The sequence below is a fragment of the Sycon ciliatum genome, chromosome 5, assembly GCF_964019385.1.
Source record: "Sycon ciliatum chromosome 5, ocSycCili1.1, whole genome shotgun sequence".
Lineage (NCBI taxonomy): Eukaryota > Metazoa > Porifera > Calcarea > Leucosolenida > Sycettidae > Sycon > Sycon ciliatum.
Window position 1 is genome coordinate 25,609,561 of NC_088647.1, and position 17,395 is coordinate 25,626,955.

The 17,395-nt window shown below is 47.0% G+C and overlaps 2 protein-coding genes across 3 annotated transcripts; both read right to left on the reverse strand.

Annotated features, from left to right (window-relative positions):
- Positions 1 to 1,245: 1,245 nt before the first annotated feature.
- Positions 1,246 to 16,767, reverse strand: LOC135818169 (E3 ubiquitin-protein ligase TRIM71-like). 2 transcript variants are annotated; one of them, XM_065331513.1, is made up of 6 exons: positions 15,137 to 16,767; positions 13,322 to 13,426; positions 12,675 to 12,730; positions 10,457 to 10,559; positions 9,590 to 9,736; positions 7,850 to 8,771 (listed from the first exon to the last, which is right to left on the reverse strand). In XM_065331513.1, exons 1-6 carry the CDS (start codon positions 16,664 to 16,666, stop codon positions 8,568 to 8,570), a joined length of 2,145 nt encoding a protein of 714 aa, XP_065187585.1. In that variant the 5' UTR covers positions 16,667 to 16,767; the 3' UTR covers positions 7,850 to 8,567. The 2 variants fall into 2 exon arrangements, with proteins under 2 accessions (XP_065187586.1, XP_065187585.1); XM_065331514.1 differs by lacking the exons at positions 7,850 to 8,771; positions 9,590 to 9,736; positions 10,457 to 10,559; positions 12,675 to 12,730; positions 13,322 to 13,426 and adding an exon at positions 1,246 to 2,638 and having other exon boundaries at positions 15,280 to 16,767.
- On the reverse strand, positions 2,643 to 4,191 carry LOC135816486 (E3 ubiquitin-protein ligase TRIM45-like; the record flags this gene model as incomplete). The annotated part of the gene is made up of 1 exon (XM_065329685.1): positions 2,643 to 4,191. A coding segment is annotated over exon 1 (1,380 nt), but the record flags the coding sequence as incomplete, so codon positions are not given.
- Positions 16,768 to 17,395: the final 628 nt, after the last annotated feature.

A 17,395-nucleotide genomic window follows, 5' to 3' on the forward strand; every position in this document is an offset into this window, starting at 1 on the left:
CATAGTTAATTGACAAGACGGAGACGGCCAAAGAAGAAGACCGGAGACGACGAAGCAAAACTGATAACCAAAGAAAAGACAAACATCGTGGCATCATATGAGCATGCGCAGGACAAAAAATAATCAATTTTACACGTGACAAGGAGGTAAGCGTTCCACGGTGCACAGAAGACTGCACGTGCAACAAAAACAATGCAACAAAGTCAAAAGGAACACACTACAAAAAAGAAAAGAAAAAAAGAACCATACGCACAACAGCTGAGTCTTCAGGCTCGGCGGACATAGTACCTTGCCATGATCCAGGCGAAGCTGGGCTACGCCACAAACTCCTTCTGCCCCTCTCTCACTGCTGCAGGCCTCATACGGCTTGAGAGATCAGCGAGGACTGGCATCCGCGCAGACTTGCGATTGAATGATCCCGTCGCTACCCAGCCCAGGGGCGTGCTTGACGAGGGGCACAGGGGGCAAGTGCATCCCCCAAAATATTTCGACCGGGGTTTTGAAAAGTCACCAATATATTGAGGAAAGCCCGACCTCACGGGCTTGCTCTGCTGCATACCCACTACGGCATGCCTGTAAACACAGAAGAGGTGCTGAAGCTGTTCTTTCCACGCTCTCCTCGCCGAATCCTGTCCAGATACGTCAACTAATGTGACGATTGTTCTTAGCTATATCCATGCAATGTGTGTTTGCATCGGCCTGCCTGGCACATGCACAGTGCCGTCGACGGATTGATTTTTAAACGTTTGTAAAGTTTTCATCCTTAATTTTGAAAAAATTGATATGATGCCGTCTCGTACTGTGTTCATTCTTGATGACATACAATCTTTGTAACAGTAATGATGACGTCACATGTACAAATATCTGATGATGTCACCGGTACAACCTTTGGAAAATTGCTGTTGTCTGGAAGTGGTGCACCCCCCTGGAAGGGGAGCCGAGCACGCCCCTGCAGCCCCTGCGCGAGAGACTTCGGTTATCCACCATTGAGCAGCTCTGTCGTCAGAAAGTCCTTGTCTTGGAGGTGGAGGACGGAACAAAGACGGAGAGTGAAAGAGTGTGGACAAAGAGTAGGGCGAAGGGCCTGGGAAACAAGACCAGTAAGAATCCTGGTCACAGCACCAACTGTCGTGGTCGGCCGATCCTCCCTACGTGTGAGTTATCCCAAGCCCGTTTGCACAAAGTATATGTGCGCCTCTTGGTCATTCCACTAAGGCATACCTGAGACCCAACGCACAGAGAAAGGATAGGTAAGAACCTGCAATGCAAAAACCCGGCTCAAGCGGACAAGTCCACTTGAGCGGTAATGTAAACTCTCTAATAAACGCAACTCTACAACTCTACTGCACTCAACTGACACACTCTACTCCAGTCAGCAAACTTATACTGCTGAAGTCTAGAGCAAGCAGCTGTGAAGAGAAGCATCGAGCAGGCAGCAGCAAACAGAGCACGAGCAAAGTCAGCAGGAGCGAGTGGCACGTTGCTGCAAGGAAACTGTAACACTATAAACGTGCAATGGAAACAGGCAGATCGCGCAGACGGAAAGACAAGACGATCGATTACAGTTCTGTGGTAAGGGCCAGTCTAGGCAACACATTGAGGAATGCCATCAGGATGTGACTGTAGTGATAATGAGGAGTAGAACATATCTTAACACTTGACTCCATCTTCTAGAAATGTACATCATGTGTACCTATGCTACTGTTCCAATTATTATGCATAGTCATGGTTTCAGCATTAGGGTACATAACTGCTACATGTAAATGGTTACGAGCATTACTGTGTACGCAGGGTCATCACAAAGGCATTACAGTGATGGAAAAGGCTAGGGAAAACAAACAAACATGAAAAGCCAGTGCGTTGGTATAAAATACAGGCAGTAAACGTACAAGCAGATATCACGAGATATACTGGGGTAAAACAACAGAACAATGTGAGCAAGACATCCAGCAACATAGAAATATCTAATAAAGCAGACAATTCCTATTCTGCCATCAGTCTGTACTGTGTAGTCACTGTAGCCGGAGACTACTAACGAAAACCATACTTCACAAAACATACACGTAACTTGATTACCAGCATTGCCGCAACAAGTCCATCCTGACAAGAATCCTGTGCTCGTATTACTACAGATTAGGCCATAGCCAGCAGATCAGTAATGGGCTTCAATGGACTATTGTCACTTGATCACCTTTGCTCTGCAACGACACATACCAGCATAGGTTACTGGTTGGGATGTTGTGCAACACTTCAGTAACACCGGTACGATGATGCAGTCCGGTCAGGCTATGATCATCATGGTTCAAAGTCAATGTGATCAAATCATTGCTCTGCCAGCCCCGGCCTAGAGCACCACCACCAAGAGAGGTATCAGCACGGAAACCAAACCAACCGTACACTTCACCCTGTGTGCTATGTACATTGGACAGTAGTGGACTAGACGATGCACATAAGTACACATAGATACAGGCATCCTGTATGACATCTATACGTACCTGTATAGCACTACTACCGCACTGTTCCTGTATCGGTGTGCTACATACTGAACGATAGCTCCAGTCGGTCGACAGCTTACGGATGGTTCGGTTGTTGTTCCTGATCTCAATATCGCCATAACAGCGGTTGATATCAAACACAGGTGCCGGCTGAGCAGGTGCTGGTGGAACAACACTGAACTTCACTCCACTACCTTTCAGAGGAACACCTGCAATCGTAGTGGTAACAGCGTATTCGCCGGCTGCAGCAGGACGGCATTTAGTCACCAGATGTCCAGTAGATGATTGCTGTAGGGGCTCGCACTGGACTGTCTTGCCGTCCGGATTTGTCACACAAACTCCTACATCGATCTTCCTCAGCTGGTCTTGGCTGATAGTAGCAGCATCGGAAAGGTGCTCCATCTCTATGTCGATCTCAACATCACTGCCCATCTTACGATTGCCTGAGCAACGCACTTTGTTCTTTGCTGCGTCAACACAAAGACCAGCTTTGCTGATGGCAGCCACAAGATCACGTGTGTCGCTTGCCGCAAAGACGATGCCGCTCACAACACATGGCTCAGCATTACTCTTGCCAACCGCCGCTGCACTGTTCAAGGCTGTCACTAGCCAAGACGACATGCGCACAAAATCCACACTGTCCTGGCAAGCATCCAGCATGCCTCTCACCACCTCCGTTTGCGACACACTGCCCTGCAGCCTAGCGAGTTGCTTCTCCAGAGGTCCCAGTGCCTGACTTCGAAGATCATCAAGTTCATTCAGAACACTGGTTTCTCGTTTCTGAATAGTTTCTACCAGAGAACGGAAAAATAGCACGGCCTCTTCTGATGCAAGCTCTATCTGATCATGAAGGTTACGAATGGAGGACTGTACTTTCTCAATGGAGCTCTCCAGAATGCCATCTCTCTCAGACACACAGCTCAACAACAAATCATTCACTGACGCTCTCATCTTCTCTGCTGCAGCATTGATAGACACAAGATCTTGTTTGTGTGGCTCATGTTTTCCAGTACCAATGCATCGCTCACATAACAGCTTCTTACACTTTGTGCAGAACTTGGTCAGGATGCTGCTTGGGTGCAGTGCACAGCGATGTTGTGATTGCGTAGCTGAAGCAGCAGTAGCGGTCTCAGCAGTCTCAGTGCCTGCTTCAGTCAATGCAAGTACCTCATGATCATGTGTAGCTCGGGAGATCTTGTGTCCTTCAGTGTGAAAACTGCACAGATGACTGCGGCATGTTGCACAGCGCGAAACAGCCACTTTTACATCCATACATTCATCACACGACACTGCAGACTTCTGCTCTGTACCACTACCCTCTACATTGGCATAGCTATCTGGCAAAGACAGCATGGGGGAGCATCCAACCTGCTGCCATGGTGTTGAAGCCCTACACTTCGGACACGTAACGGAGCCATCTTCATCAACATTCTGCTCAAGGCATGACATGCACAGAGAGTGGAGGCACTGGACCAGTTTAATCCTCTTGTTTTCACAGCCACATGCTACACAGCTCACAGGAGGCATGTCTCAAGCAGGAATTATTATCCTCTAGTCCAACACATTCAGCTTCTCACTAATTGTTTTCTCAACAATCAAGCTGGCAAAGGGATACTGGAACCTCTCTGGGATCACAAATGCAGCACGAGGAATCTCGAGAAAAAAATAACACTCGCACCAGGCGGTGAACACAGAGATAAAAGTGGCACGGTGTCAGTAGTAGATGTAGCTCTGCACAGCAGTCTAGTGCAATGTAGGCTACACACAGCATGTACACATGCAGACAGTGGTACTCTCACTGCATGTACTTTTCAGAGATTGCATGACAAGCTGAGCTGGCCCCAAGGCTGGCCAGGTCTGTCATGACAGGTAGCACAGACTTTGCTGTCAATGCACCTGCACCCACCCTGCACTGAACCATGACATTCCCATTCTGTTATACTTATAGTCCACCAAACAGCATACAGTCATGTACAGTGCATTGCATCACACAGCCTGTCTCTAGCACCACTACCACTGACCACCCCTCCCCCCCCCCCCCCCCCATTCACACAGCCAGTCTCTAGCACCACTACCACTGACCACCCCTCTCACACAGAAATAATTACTTACTTGAAGAGCACTGAAAAGAGAGTTTCCTATGTTGAAGGCAGAGACCTCCTGCAGTGAAAAACAATCAAAAGTGTCCCTTCCATATTCACCTTTGATATTTCTGACCTACCCAAGTTGGGTGTTTTGCCTTGCTGCCTCAAATTGTAGTTAGACCGCAGTGCCAATACATTAACTGGTCTCGCCTTCGTCCTATAAGAGGCGACGTTCTCTGTTGCCGTGGGACTTAGCTTGTGCACATTTTCACTGCGCTCACGTTCCCCTCTTTCCTCATTTACTTAGCCATGAATCTTTCAAGTTGGAAAGCTGTTGGTTTGCTCACTGGAGATGTGTTGGAGCTAGGTCTCAGGTCGTTGAATGTCTCCTCAGTTTGCCTCTCAGTTTTGTGCCCAGTTATCACACTTTCTGACTGCCTACTGTAAACCCGGGAATTTTTGCTGGTCTAATATTTTTGGTATTTCCTAAAATCAACTGTTCGGTGGCACGAAAATTTCGGTAAATCAGTTTTCCAGATACAAATGTATTTTGCACACTATGTGGCATCGCTTTTTGGATTTTAGGTCTCGTTTTATTTTAGGTAAAAATTTCCTGCACCGAAGTTTGACGATGTACCGAAGTCACCGAAAATAAAACTCCCGCGAAATCTTCCGGTTTTACAGTACTATCTTGTTACAGTGGTGGTCAGTTTCCATGGTTACTCATAACTCATACCTACATGTATCTGTACTTTTCTATCTTCAGGTTATAAAATTACAAATACCTTGTACTGGAGAGAATTGAGACTGCTGCTGTGTAAGTCTGGCGACGATGTGGTCTGTCCTCCTCCACCGTCCATGAATCTGACAGGGTCACTCTTCTGGCCAAAGTTCCCTTGTGTGTAACTTTCACAGTGACAACTGCCACAAGCACTGCAGCAGGGCTGAACCCCAAATAGGTCACACCTTGAGGCGAAGTTCTCTGATGAGTGAGTTCCATATTCCCAACCTCACCCTACATCAATTCTGTCTGCTCTAGCTCTCACTGCCATCCAAACAAATCTCTCCACGATTGAAAGTCCTGCGATGTGCGCTGCGTCGACTGCTGCATGCATTCGGAAATCACACTGACAGTCCGTGATATCCTCCAACTGCAGGCAGTGACCAGGTGACGTTCAAGCCGGTAAGACTAGCATAGCACCCACTATTATTAGCAGTTTTTTCTCTGGTCTCTGACGTTCGACTCCACTACATGTATATATCGGGTCCGCGCCAGATCTTGCACTCGTTCATGTACTGGCTTAGTTGGCGAATACGGAATAGTGTCTTCGACTCCGTCGTGGCCCAGCTAACCAGAATGGATACGACCAATGTACACTGCCAGCCACCTTCGCAGACTAACTGGTAAACGACGAATTATTTTCCTGCACGCTCCGCTCTCTTCTTAGACCGGCTAAAATGGTGCGCTGTCGTGCTCCGATCCACGCTCTGTGGCATATCGGTTGGCTGCATGCGGGGCCTCGCTCAGAGTCGCTGCCATTGCATATTGCCGTCGTTACGTAGAGGGCGGAATCATTACCGTTCGAAGTAGTTCAATCAAGCGCGAATATCTCTCCGGAGTCCGCATATTCCATGTAACATTGTTCATCACCCGGCATTATATCCTCGAAGTAGTAGCGCCTCGCAAAGAGAGCTAGAACCATCCGCTGCTACCAGAAAATGGCTTGGAGGCCGCGAATGACTTGGCCCCTAGTCCACTAGTTTTTCACTCATCGCGGGTAAAACTGTGACTGCAACAACAGAAACACTCGAAGGCAAAACTTGAAGGGAGCGAAACCTTCTTCCGGTCCCACAGGTATTTAGGCACAACAACAGCCAGAGAGCTAGTGGCAGGCAGCATTGCCAGACACAACATGACGAAACGCAAGAGCAAGAATAAAACAGAGGAGAGCAACCCAAAAGGATCAGGAACAAGTGTGAACGCTCGGAACTAAAAAAATGAAAAGCGTGCCATCAAGCTCGTACATCAACGCATGCACGTAATCATAATGCATAATGGTGTTGCTTGCGCCCTGATTATTAGTGATTTTGATACACGCACGTGGTTCATCGACATCATTAGTCTATTTCCATAAACGGCGTATCACTATCAGTGTGAGCAACACACAGACAGTCAGTACAGTGGTCCCTCTCTATTAAATCCGGCACCATTTGTGCCACGGAAAATCTGCTGGATTAGGGAGGGTGCTGGATTAACAAATCTGATTTACTGCTACAATGTGCATGAAGAGGACATTTTGGCTACTGGACATTGTGCTGGTTTATCGAGGGTGCTGGATTATAAAGTGCTGGATTAGAGAGGGACGACTGTACAGGTAGACATGTTCCAAATTTTCCCGAGCCGTGCCCAGATTATTCATTTGTCACGAAATACAGACATCTACCGGTATCCTGTTTATCACCAGCGTTGTACATACCGGTAACTTGAACCGACTTTTTGGGGGTGAAGTTCTGTTGCTTATTGTTTTACTCCGGAAAATACAGTCTTACTAGCATTAGTATTATCGGCAGATGGCGTTATTCGGTGCGCATGTGGTCCTATGCCTCTGGCAAATCAAGGCATGAAGAGAGCTAGAGTAGTAGAGAGCTGTACGCATGCATTGTTGCATGTCTCCTGCATAGACTGAGTCAAGATCAACGCATCAAGCTACACTGTCTGTACTGAGAACAGTGACAGCGGAGCCGGCATGGTCTCAACCACCACAATCCTATCAGCATGGTGGACTCCAGCAGAGCCTCCACCGCTGTCAAACAGCATGGGAAGTGGCTACAGCGGCGACTCCAGTTTCTCAGCCAATGCCTACTGCAAGAGCACAAACATGTAGAATGGATCCCACAGCAAGGACTAGAAACAGAGCAAGAAGAGCGACACCCAAGGACAACATGATACGGCCTACAGAGATGTATTTAAATAGAGCATAACATCAGACGTAAGAGACATGGACGGGGGAGCAGGAGGAGGATCAGAAGAGAGAGAAAGAGAGTGAGAGTGAGAGAGAGAGAGAGTAGGTGTGAGAGAGAGTAGGTGTGTGAGAGAGAGAGAGGAGGGAGAGAGAGAGAGAGAGAGAGAGAGAGAGAGAGAGAGAGAGAGAGAGAGAGAGAGAGAGAGAGAGAGAGTACACAGACTGTTCGGGTGGTGAAAATTAGAAGTCCAGAAGTATATACTTTTGATACACACAGTATTGAGCATACTCAACAGTGCGATGACAATACCGCTTTGTCCATAGTCGTCTAGACTATAGAGTATCTTTTAGTTATAATACTTATGAACTGGAATAAATAGGTGCCTCGACTGAATACAGTTCGATATATTATGTCCAGCTTGAAAAGAATGCATTCATGATAGCTCATGAACCTGTGCTAAATGCTAGAGTATGGCCAAGCCGGGGGGAAGTCCCGCTTCTCATCAGGAGGCCAGAGTGTAGTTTCTGTTATGAGGTATGGACTGCTGTGTGTTGTGAGTTGCAGCTCTGTACAAGCAGGTCAGTCGCCTCAAAGTGATATCAAATTTGCACCAAGAGATCAAAGTTTTGTGTGTGAAACCCGACATGCAGTACAGTGCGGAACGCATTCATTGGCAATTGCATGTCGGGTTCAGTGTGCCAATAGGACGCAAGCTGCCCGATGCCTCTCGCAGTGTACTGTACCACTGAGCTGTAGTGGTGAGTCTTATGATACTGGTGAACACCTATAACAGCAACACTACTGGATATGCGGACTGCTATACCATCCACACTGTAACGTGAATAGCATGGCGGAAAAAACCCAGCTGAGAGCTTACGCCAGCGGTTTTCTGTTCGGGCGAGGAACAAAAAGACTTGCAGAGTGCGTCCATGTGCATGTTGGTCAATCCGGCACAGCACATACGTTTATACCATGCACAGTGCACAGGTTTCAGGGTATTTGCTGACTCCGGCCCGGAACACACTCACGGGGACTCGGCCGCATGGAGTGTCTTGGGCTTAAACTCGGAGATGTGGTCTGGCGGCGATGCCCTCAGCGCTTTCCTGATAGCACTGATCTTTGCAGACGTGGCCACCTTCTCCAGGAAGGCAGCAGTATCGGCAGCATTGTTCAGCACCGCTGTCAATCCAGTGGTTTTGAGATCAAAGCGATGGTCAACAACCTGCATCTGTGATCAGAAAAGACAGAGTAAATAACTAGTCAGCTGCGGTAGAGTTGACACCAAGTTCACTGCATATTCCTAATTGTATAGAATTCACACCGAGCAATGACACAACCAAGTCCGTCTTTGCCGTTACTCAGAGCTTTGTGTTTGAAGAAAAACACACTCCTGATCAGACACTAGCTTGTCATTGCTGAGTGAGAATTGTATTACTGGCACTGTCTGCTGGTCATGGAACACTATACGTAGCCTGAGGATCTTTTAGACAGCGTTCAGACTACCGTGAATCCCGTCAAACCGTGAAAGGCGATAAACCGTGAAGGACATCACACTACCGATAAACTAACGTCACCGGTACATAAGTTTTGCAGCTCTCACCGCGGCGCTGAGAAGGGATTTTCCCTTTTTCCCAGCCTGAGCACTTTTTTTACTGCCAGAATGCAGTTACCGCCGCAGGAGTAAAACTTTTCTGCCGGTAACGTGCCAGTAACGTCACGTGATCAAATCACCTTGGAAACTTCTCCATTCCGTCACTTTTTATCGGTAGTCTGAACGCGCCCTTAGACAGCGTTCAAGTGACCTCATCATGTAGAAATATGATGATCTTGTTCACACAAGGTCTAAAACACGCCAAAGCGAGGTGATGCAATTTGAAATTTCTTCACAGCCGCATTTTCTGCATTTCAAGTTAAAATTGAGTGAGTTTTTTTTCGGGCAAGGAACACTCTTATTTCTTGACTAGCCGGGTCACAGTGTGAGCACACCCGTAATCAGCTTGATGCAATCAGTTCAAGAAAAACGGGGCTTGAATCCTTTTTACTTACCCCAAAGTAGTGGAAGGTCCTGACTTTCTCGCTGAAGTCCATCTTGCCCACAATCGATTTGCGATGCTCCTGTTCATCTTGTTCCTTTTTTGATGATTCAATGTCAAAGAGCTTGGCTCGAAGCAGCTTCAGGCAGTTTTCTCTGTTCTGGGAAACAGGACAAGGACAAGACAAGACAAAGTAGCCAAATGGTCATTGTGAACAAATTCCCAGGAAGAGACAAAGAGGAGACAAAACAAGTCAATCCGGTCATGCAGTGACTCAAACTATAAAATCACCTAGAAGGAAAAGACAGTGTCTGCAAAGACAAAATCAGAAACTTGAACAATAAATTTCACGTACCAAGCAGTTGCAGGAGCAGCAACAACAGCCGAAACATCAGAAACAGCAACAACAATGAAGACAACAACAACAATGAAGACAACAACGACAATGAAGACAACAACAACAATGAAAACAACAACAACAACAATGAAGACAACAACAACAATGAAGACAACAACGACAATGAAGACAGCAACGACAATGAAGACAGCAACAACAATGAAGACAACAACGACAATGAAGACAACTACAACAATGAAGACAACAACAACAATGAAGACAGGAACAACAATGAAGACAACAACGACAATGAAGGCGATAAGAACAACAAACACAACAAGAACGAGAAAACAACCACCACCACAACCACGGCTGCCGCTGTCAAAAAAATCGGCGACGTCACACGACGACCACAACAACAACAACATCAGCAGCAGCAGTAACAACAGTCTAACACATTTTGTTCACAACACAAATATTTCCTGGCTGGAGTGCTACGACTATTAAAAAGGTTTACAGGAGGAGCAATTACCAAGCACTTACCACACTCTGCACACGAGATGTTTCAGAACGGAATGCAATGCCACTTGGGATGTGAGTCACACGTACTGCACTCTCTGTCTTCTGGACATGCTGTCCACCAGCACTACGGGATTAAAAACAAGAGAGAGAGAGAGAGAGAGAGAGAGAGAGAGAGAGAGAGAGGGGGGGGGAGAGAGAGAGAAAGAGAGAGAGAGAGAGAGAGAGAGAGAGAGAGAGAGAGAGAGAGAGAGAGAGAGAGAGACAGAGAGAGAGAGAGACAGAGAGAGACAGAGAGAGAAAGAGAGAGAGAGAAAAAGAGAGAGAGAGAAAGAGAGAGAGAGAGAGAGAGAGAGAGAGAGAGAGAGCGAGAGAGAGAGAGAGAGAGAGAGGGAGAGAGAGAGAGAGCGAGAGAGAGAGAGAGAGAGAGAGAGAGAGAGAGAGAGAGAGGGAGAGGGAGAGAGAGAGGCTAATTTGCAGCATCTGCTTGTATAACTGTGTCCAGTGGTGAAAGACTACCGTACGGCACTACTCTAGACAAAGGATGCTCAGGAGGTTACACAATCTTAAATTAAACTGTGTTCACAACTGGCGTGTTGACGCGGTACGCTGGCGGATCATGCGCGCCCAAGCGCACATTCAGCCTTTCAAAAAAACAAAAAAAAGCAGCAATTCGAGTCGTATTTTAGGGCGGGCGACGCCACCGAATACTAAGTTTTTGACCCTGTGAATCAAAGTGACTGGCATGTACGCCGGTACGCGCCTGATATGTGCTGGAAAATAAAACATACTGGAATTTTATTCCCGTAGCTATGCAGAAGACGTTACTTCAGTAACGTCTGGCGCTAGCCCGGGTCCACACAGCTTTAATTTGGTGTTTGTGGCGGGCGGGCGGACCTCCGTCTGGCGCTATCCCGTACCGTACCGTGCCATCAAAGACAGCTGGCCACAAACAGCTGGCCACCATATTCAAACAGGGCTTTCAAATGCAAGATCATAACGTGAAGCAACTTGGAAGAATGAGCATGAATGCGAAGTGTATCGGGTAATGCATGTAGGGCGATTGCGCGGGTTCGAATCCCAGGTTATGCCTTGAAAAATAGGAGAATCGAAAAATTTATAACATCCCTATGCCTTTTGCCTAGGTCATCAAGGTGGTAGACGGTGTCGTATTACCCTCGACTGTACCTGTCCCGTACCGTACCATCAAAGGTGGTTGGCCACAAACAGCTGGCCACAATATTCAAATGGGGCTTTCAAATGCAAGATCATAACGTGAAGCAACTTGGAAGAATTAGTATGGATGCGAAGTGTATCGGGGATGCATGCAGGGCGACAGTGCGGGTTCGAATCCCAGGTTATGTCTTGAAAAAAATAGGATAAATGAAAAATTTACTATGCTTTTTTTGCCTAGGTCATCAAGGCAAAAAAGCATAGCGTAGGGCCCTGAGCTTCCAAGCTCTCTCGTTTTGGCATGATTTCATATGCATGAAGACCAACAAAAAAAAAGAGTTCGCTAGAGACTCAGCTAGACTGAGTATTCAGCATCCGTAGGAACACCACCACCCTGCAAAGATCTAAAGGGCGATTCACAATACAACTTTCTGTGACGCGATACGCGATTCGCGACAGCTGCGACAAGAAACTGCCTGTCGCGAGCTGTCGCAAGGTACCTGTCGCAGAAGTTGAAGAAAGTTCAACTTTTGCGACATGGGACTCGCGACATACACAAATGGAGTACAGTTTCGACCCTGGATGCACGTGCAGTGCACGTGCATAGTACTACTTGTGCATGTGGATGTCGCAAACATGAAGAACATTGTGAACCGTGTGTCGCTGTCGCAGCTCGTCGCATGTGTCGCAAGTCGCATGTCGCGTCGCAAGAAGTTGTATTGTGAATCGGCCTTTAGGCGCAGATGCAGCTCCTGAAGCGGCCGAAGACGACCAAAAGCCAGCAAAGTATGCACAAATGCGTGGTTCACGCGTACAGTACACGTACCAGTTGTAAACACTGCTTTAGGGTGATGCATTCCCATCCACAAAAAGCCAAGACTCGCCAGTGTAACTCCTGCGAATATTCCATGTGTCAATCCACTATCGGGCAAATGTTTTGAACACAGGACGGTTCACGAGCTGCAACAAACTGTTTCCGGCCGAAAAATCTTATACGAATATCATTCATTCCTAGATGATCATGAGTCCAACTGGGACAGAACTTCTTTGTGAAAAGCCATAGACCTACCCAGATGCTCTGAACACTTCATATTTCAAATCCTTGGCATCAATGACAATATCTAGCTGCAAGAAAGGCACAAACCAACACGGGCGCACACAAACACACACACACACACACACACACACTCACACACACACTCACACGCACACACACACACAAACACACAGCGTCTGATTTGGACTAACCACAGGCACGGATGCACGTACACATGCTGAAGGCTGATAAATCGACTACCACAATTTTAACCTGATCACTCCTCCACATAGCTCACTGAAGCAGCTTTTTCTGGCCCGCGAATACCTACTCTTGATTATTCGATTTTTTTGGACATGCAAACCACACCACACACTCTGGCATCCACTAGCAGTAGGTAAACACCAGGGTGAATGAAAGAAGAGCTAAGAGAATGAGAAAGTGAACACGTGCGACTTATACAAATATAATCACGAATTCAACCTGCAACCTCTTGATGGGGAATCGACTGCACATACCACTGCACCATATGGGACACACAATTCACACACGATGCACACACACTCACACACACACACACACACACACACACACACACACACACACACACACACACACACACACACACACACACACACACACACACCGACATACGGACACACGTGAACACAGCGTCGTACCTCGGTGGGTTCTGGTAGGATAAGGATGGCCACGGTGCTGGTGTGACGACGACCCATGGCATCCGACTTTGGTACTCTCTGCACACGATGTACACCACTCTCGAACTATACAAAACAATAAAAACAACAATGGTAACAAAAGAAGCAGCATTAATAATCTTGTTGTACAGAAGAATACAAGTCTTGCGTTCTGAAAAATTGATAAATAAATCTTGAGCAGGGCTCAATCTGACTTTCATGCCGTGGAATGTCTCAGTACTCCTTGCAAGTCTTGTGCTACATTGTGCTAGTATAGAACTGTTCAAGATCTGCTCTAATTGCTGGACTCTTGAGGCATAACTTGTGCCCCACTGTCTTCTTCGCTTACATCATTTTTAAATACTTCATTGGCTGCTTAGCTGAGTGTAACATAGTATTGGGGCTGGGTTTAGCATCACCTCTTGTCAGTTGCATGTTCTCTGCACTAACCGCCGTGCGATTAGATGAGAAGGCACAACTACTTTCTTAAGGCATCGATGCCTATAATTTATCTAAGTAGACTCACAAGAAGTGTGAGTTTCAAAGTCTTAAGAAAAATGTTGAACGATCGTTGCTGGGATGACGACTACAACATAGCTTAGCGGTAGAGCAGCGCTAGCCATAACCAAGTGTCCTTGGTTCGAGACCTGGTGGAGGCAGTCAAGTTTTTCTTCGGACTTTTCCCGTTTCAATTCACTAAAACTTCTGAAAATCTAAGAAAAAGTAAAATTAAATTTATCTCTCAAACAAAAAGAAAAAACCCCTGATAAAACTAGGTATGCAGTGCAGGACAGCTGTCAGTAGGTCAAAACATTACAGTTTTGTTTGCACCCGTAATGATGCTCAGGGTAAGTTCTGGCCAAGGAGGAGCTCATGAGCTTAATATGAACGCAGGTGTCGGCTGAGTAAGTGCTATGAAGGCAGGTGTCGGCTGAATGGGTACTATTGTCTATTGTGGGCATGCAAACCGGCTGCTCTACGCCGGTTACTTTTAAAACTGTATCCATGAGAGAGAAATTGTCACATCATAGGTTGTGCAAACGGTGCAAAACATTTTTGGCATTTATTGCAGTTATTTGCAGTTACAGTAGCAGAAAGCCTTACTAAAGAGTACATAAGGGTGGCATTGGCAGCACATGAGTATGAACAGCAGGTAATTTGGCATAAGATAAAGGCAGTAAAACAAACAAACAGTTGTCAGGAGATACAGGGTGAGCAAACAACAGAACGATATGAGCAAGACATCCACCAACAGAGAAATATCTAATAAAGCAGACAATTCCTATTCTGCCATCAGTCTGTACTGTGTAGTCACTGTAGCCGGAGACTACTAACGAAAACGATACTTCACAAAACATACACGTAACTTGATTACCAGCATTGCCGCAACAAGTCCATCCTGACAAGTATCCTGTGCTCGTATTACTACAGATTAGGCCATAGCCAGCAGATCAGTAATGGGCTTCAATGGACTATCGTAACTTGATCACCCGCGTTGAGCAACGATACATACCAGCATAGGTTACTGGTTGGGATGTTGTGCAACACTTGAGTTACACCGGTACGATGATGCAGTCCGGTCAGGCTATAATCATCATGGTTCAAAGTCAATGTGATTAAATCATTGCTCTGCCAGCGCTGGCCTAGAGCACCACCACCACCACGAGTGGTATCAGCACGGTGACCATACCAACCGTACACTTCACCCTGTGTGCTATGTAGACCATTCAGTACTGGACTAGACAATGCACATAAGCACACATAGATATGGGCATCCTGTGTGACATCTATACGTACCTGTATAGCACTACTACCACACTGATCCTGTATCGGTGAGCTACACACTGAATGGAAGCGCCCGTCGTACGACGGCTTACGGATGGTTCGGTTGTTATTACTGATCTGAAGACGGTCATGACAGCGGTCAATATCAAACACAGGTACAGGTGCCGGCTGAGCAGGTGCTGGTGGAACAACACTGAACTTCACTCGACTACCTTTCAGAGGAACACCGGCAATCGTAGTGGAAACAGCGTATTCGCCGGCTGCAGCAGGACGACATTTAGTAACCAGATGTCCAGTAGATGATTGCTGTAGGGGCTCGCACTGGACTGTCTTGCCGTCCGGATTTGTCACACAAACTCCTACATCGATTTTCCTCAGCTGGTCTTGGCTGATAGTAGCAGCATCGGAAAGGTGCTCCATCTCTATGTCGATCTCAACATCACTGCCCATCTTACGATTGCCTGAGCAACGCACTTTGTTCTTTGCTGCGTCAACACAAAGACCAGCTTTGCTGATGGCAGCCACAAGATCACGTGTGTCGCTTGCCGCAAAGAAAATGCCGCTCACAACACATGCCTCAGCATCACTCTTGCCAACCTCTGCTGCGCCATTCAAGGCTGTCACTAGCCAAGACGACATGCGCACAAAATCCACACTGTCCTGGCAAGCTTCCAACATGCCTCTCACCACCTCTGTTTGTGACACACTGCCCTGCAGCCTAGCGAGTTGCTTCTCCAGAGGTCCCAGTGCCTGACTTCGAAGATCATCAAGTTCATTCAGAACACTGGTTTCACGTTTCTGAATAGCTTCTACCAGAGAACGGAAAAATAGCAAAGCCTCTTCTGATGCAAGCTCTATCTGATCATGAAGTCTACGAATGGAGGACTGTACTTTCTGAATGGAGCTCTCCAGAACGCCATCACTCTCAGACACACAGCTCAGCAACAAATCATTCACTGACGCTCTCATCTTCTCTGCTGCAGCATTGATCGACACAAAATCTTGTTTATGCGGCTCATGTTTTCCAGTACCAATGCATCGCTCACATAACAGCTTCTTACACTTTGTGCAGAACTTGGTCAGACTACTGCTTGGGTGCAGTGCACAGCGATGTTGTGATTGAGTAGCTGAAGCAGAAGTAGTGGTCTCAGCAGTCTCAGTGCCTGCTTCAGTCAATGCAAGTACCTCATGACCATGTGTAGCTCGGGAGCGCTTGTGTCCTTCAGTGTGTACACTGCACAGATGACTGCTGCATGTTGCACAGTGCGATACAGCTACTTCCATATCCATACATTCATCACACGACACTGCAGACTTCTGCTTTGCACCACTACCCTCTACATTCGCATAACTATCTGGCAAAGACAGCATGGGGGAGCATCCAGCCTGCAGCGGTGTAGACGCACTACACTTTGGACACGTAATGGAGCCATCTTCATCAACATTCTGCTCAAGGCACGATATGCACAGAGAGTGGAGGCACTGAACCAGTTTAATCCTCTTGTTTTCACAGCCACACGCTACACAGGTCACAGGAGGCATGGCTCAAGCATGAATTATTCTCTAGTACAACACACTCGGCTTCTCACAACTTGTTTTTTCAACACGAGGAATCTCGAGAAGAAAATAACACTCGCACCAGGCGGTGGACACAGAGATAAAAGTGGCACGGTGTCAGTAGTAGATGTAGCTCTGCACAGCAGTCTAGTGCAATGTAGGCTACACACACCATGTACACATGCAGACAGTTGTACTCTCACTGCATGTACTTTTCAGAGATTGCATGACAAGCTGAGCTGGCCCCAAGCCAAGGCCAGGTCTGTCATGACAGGTAGCACAGACTTTGCTGTCAATGCACCTGCACCCACCCTGCACTGAACCATGACATTCCCATTCTGATAACTTATAGTTCACCAAACACCATACAGTCATGTACAGTGTATTGCATCACACAGCCTGTCTATAGCACCACTACCACTGATCACCCCCCCCCCCCCATTCACACAGCCTGTCTCTAGCACCACTACCACTGACCCCCCCCCCCCCCATTCACACAAAAATAATTACTTACTTGAAGAGCACTGAAAAGAGAGTTTCCTGTGTTGAAGGCAGAGACCTCCTGCAGTGAAAAACAATCAAAAGTGTCCCTTCCATATTCACCCTTGATTGAATTTTCTGACCCACCCAAGTTGGGTGTTTTGCCTTGCTGCTTCAAATTGTAGTTAGACCGCATTGCCAATACATTAACTGGTCTCGCCTTCGTCCTGTTAG

What these genes read in the sequence shown, in the direction of transcription:
- LOC135818169 (XM_065331513.1), bottom strand. Translation starts at nt 16,666, where the DNA reads ATGCCTCCTGTGACCTGTGTAGCGTGTGGCTGTGAAAACAAGAGGATT. An exon ending in GAAGTGTTCAGAGCATCTGG is followed by an intron (nt 10,560 to 12,674) that starts GTAGGTCTATGG and finishes TTAATCCCGTAG; the next exon opens with TGCTGGTGGACAGCATGTCC. An exon ending in CATCTCGTGTGCAGAGTGTG is followed by an intron (nt 9,737 to 10,456) that starts GTAAGTGCTTGG and finishes CCTGTTTCCCAG; the next exon opens with AACAGAGAAAACTGCCTGAA.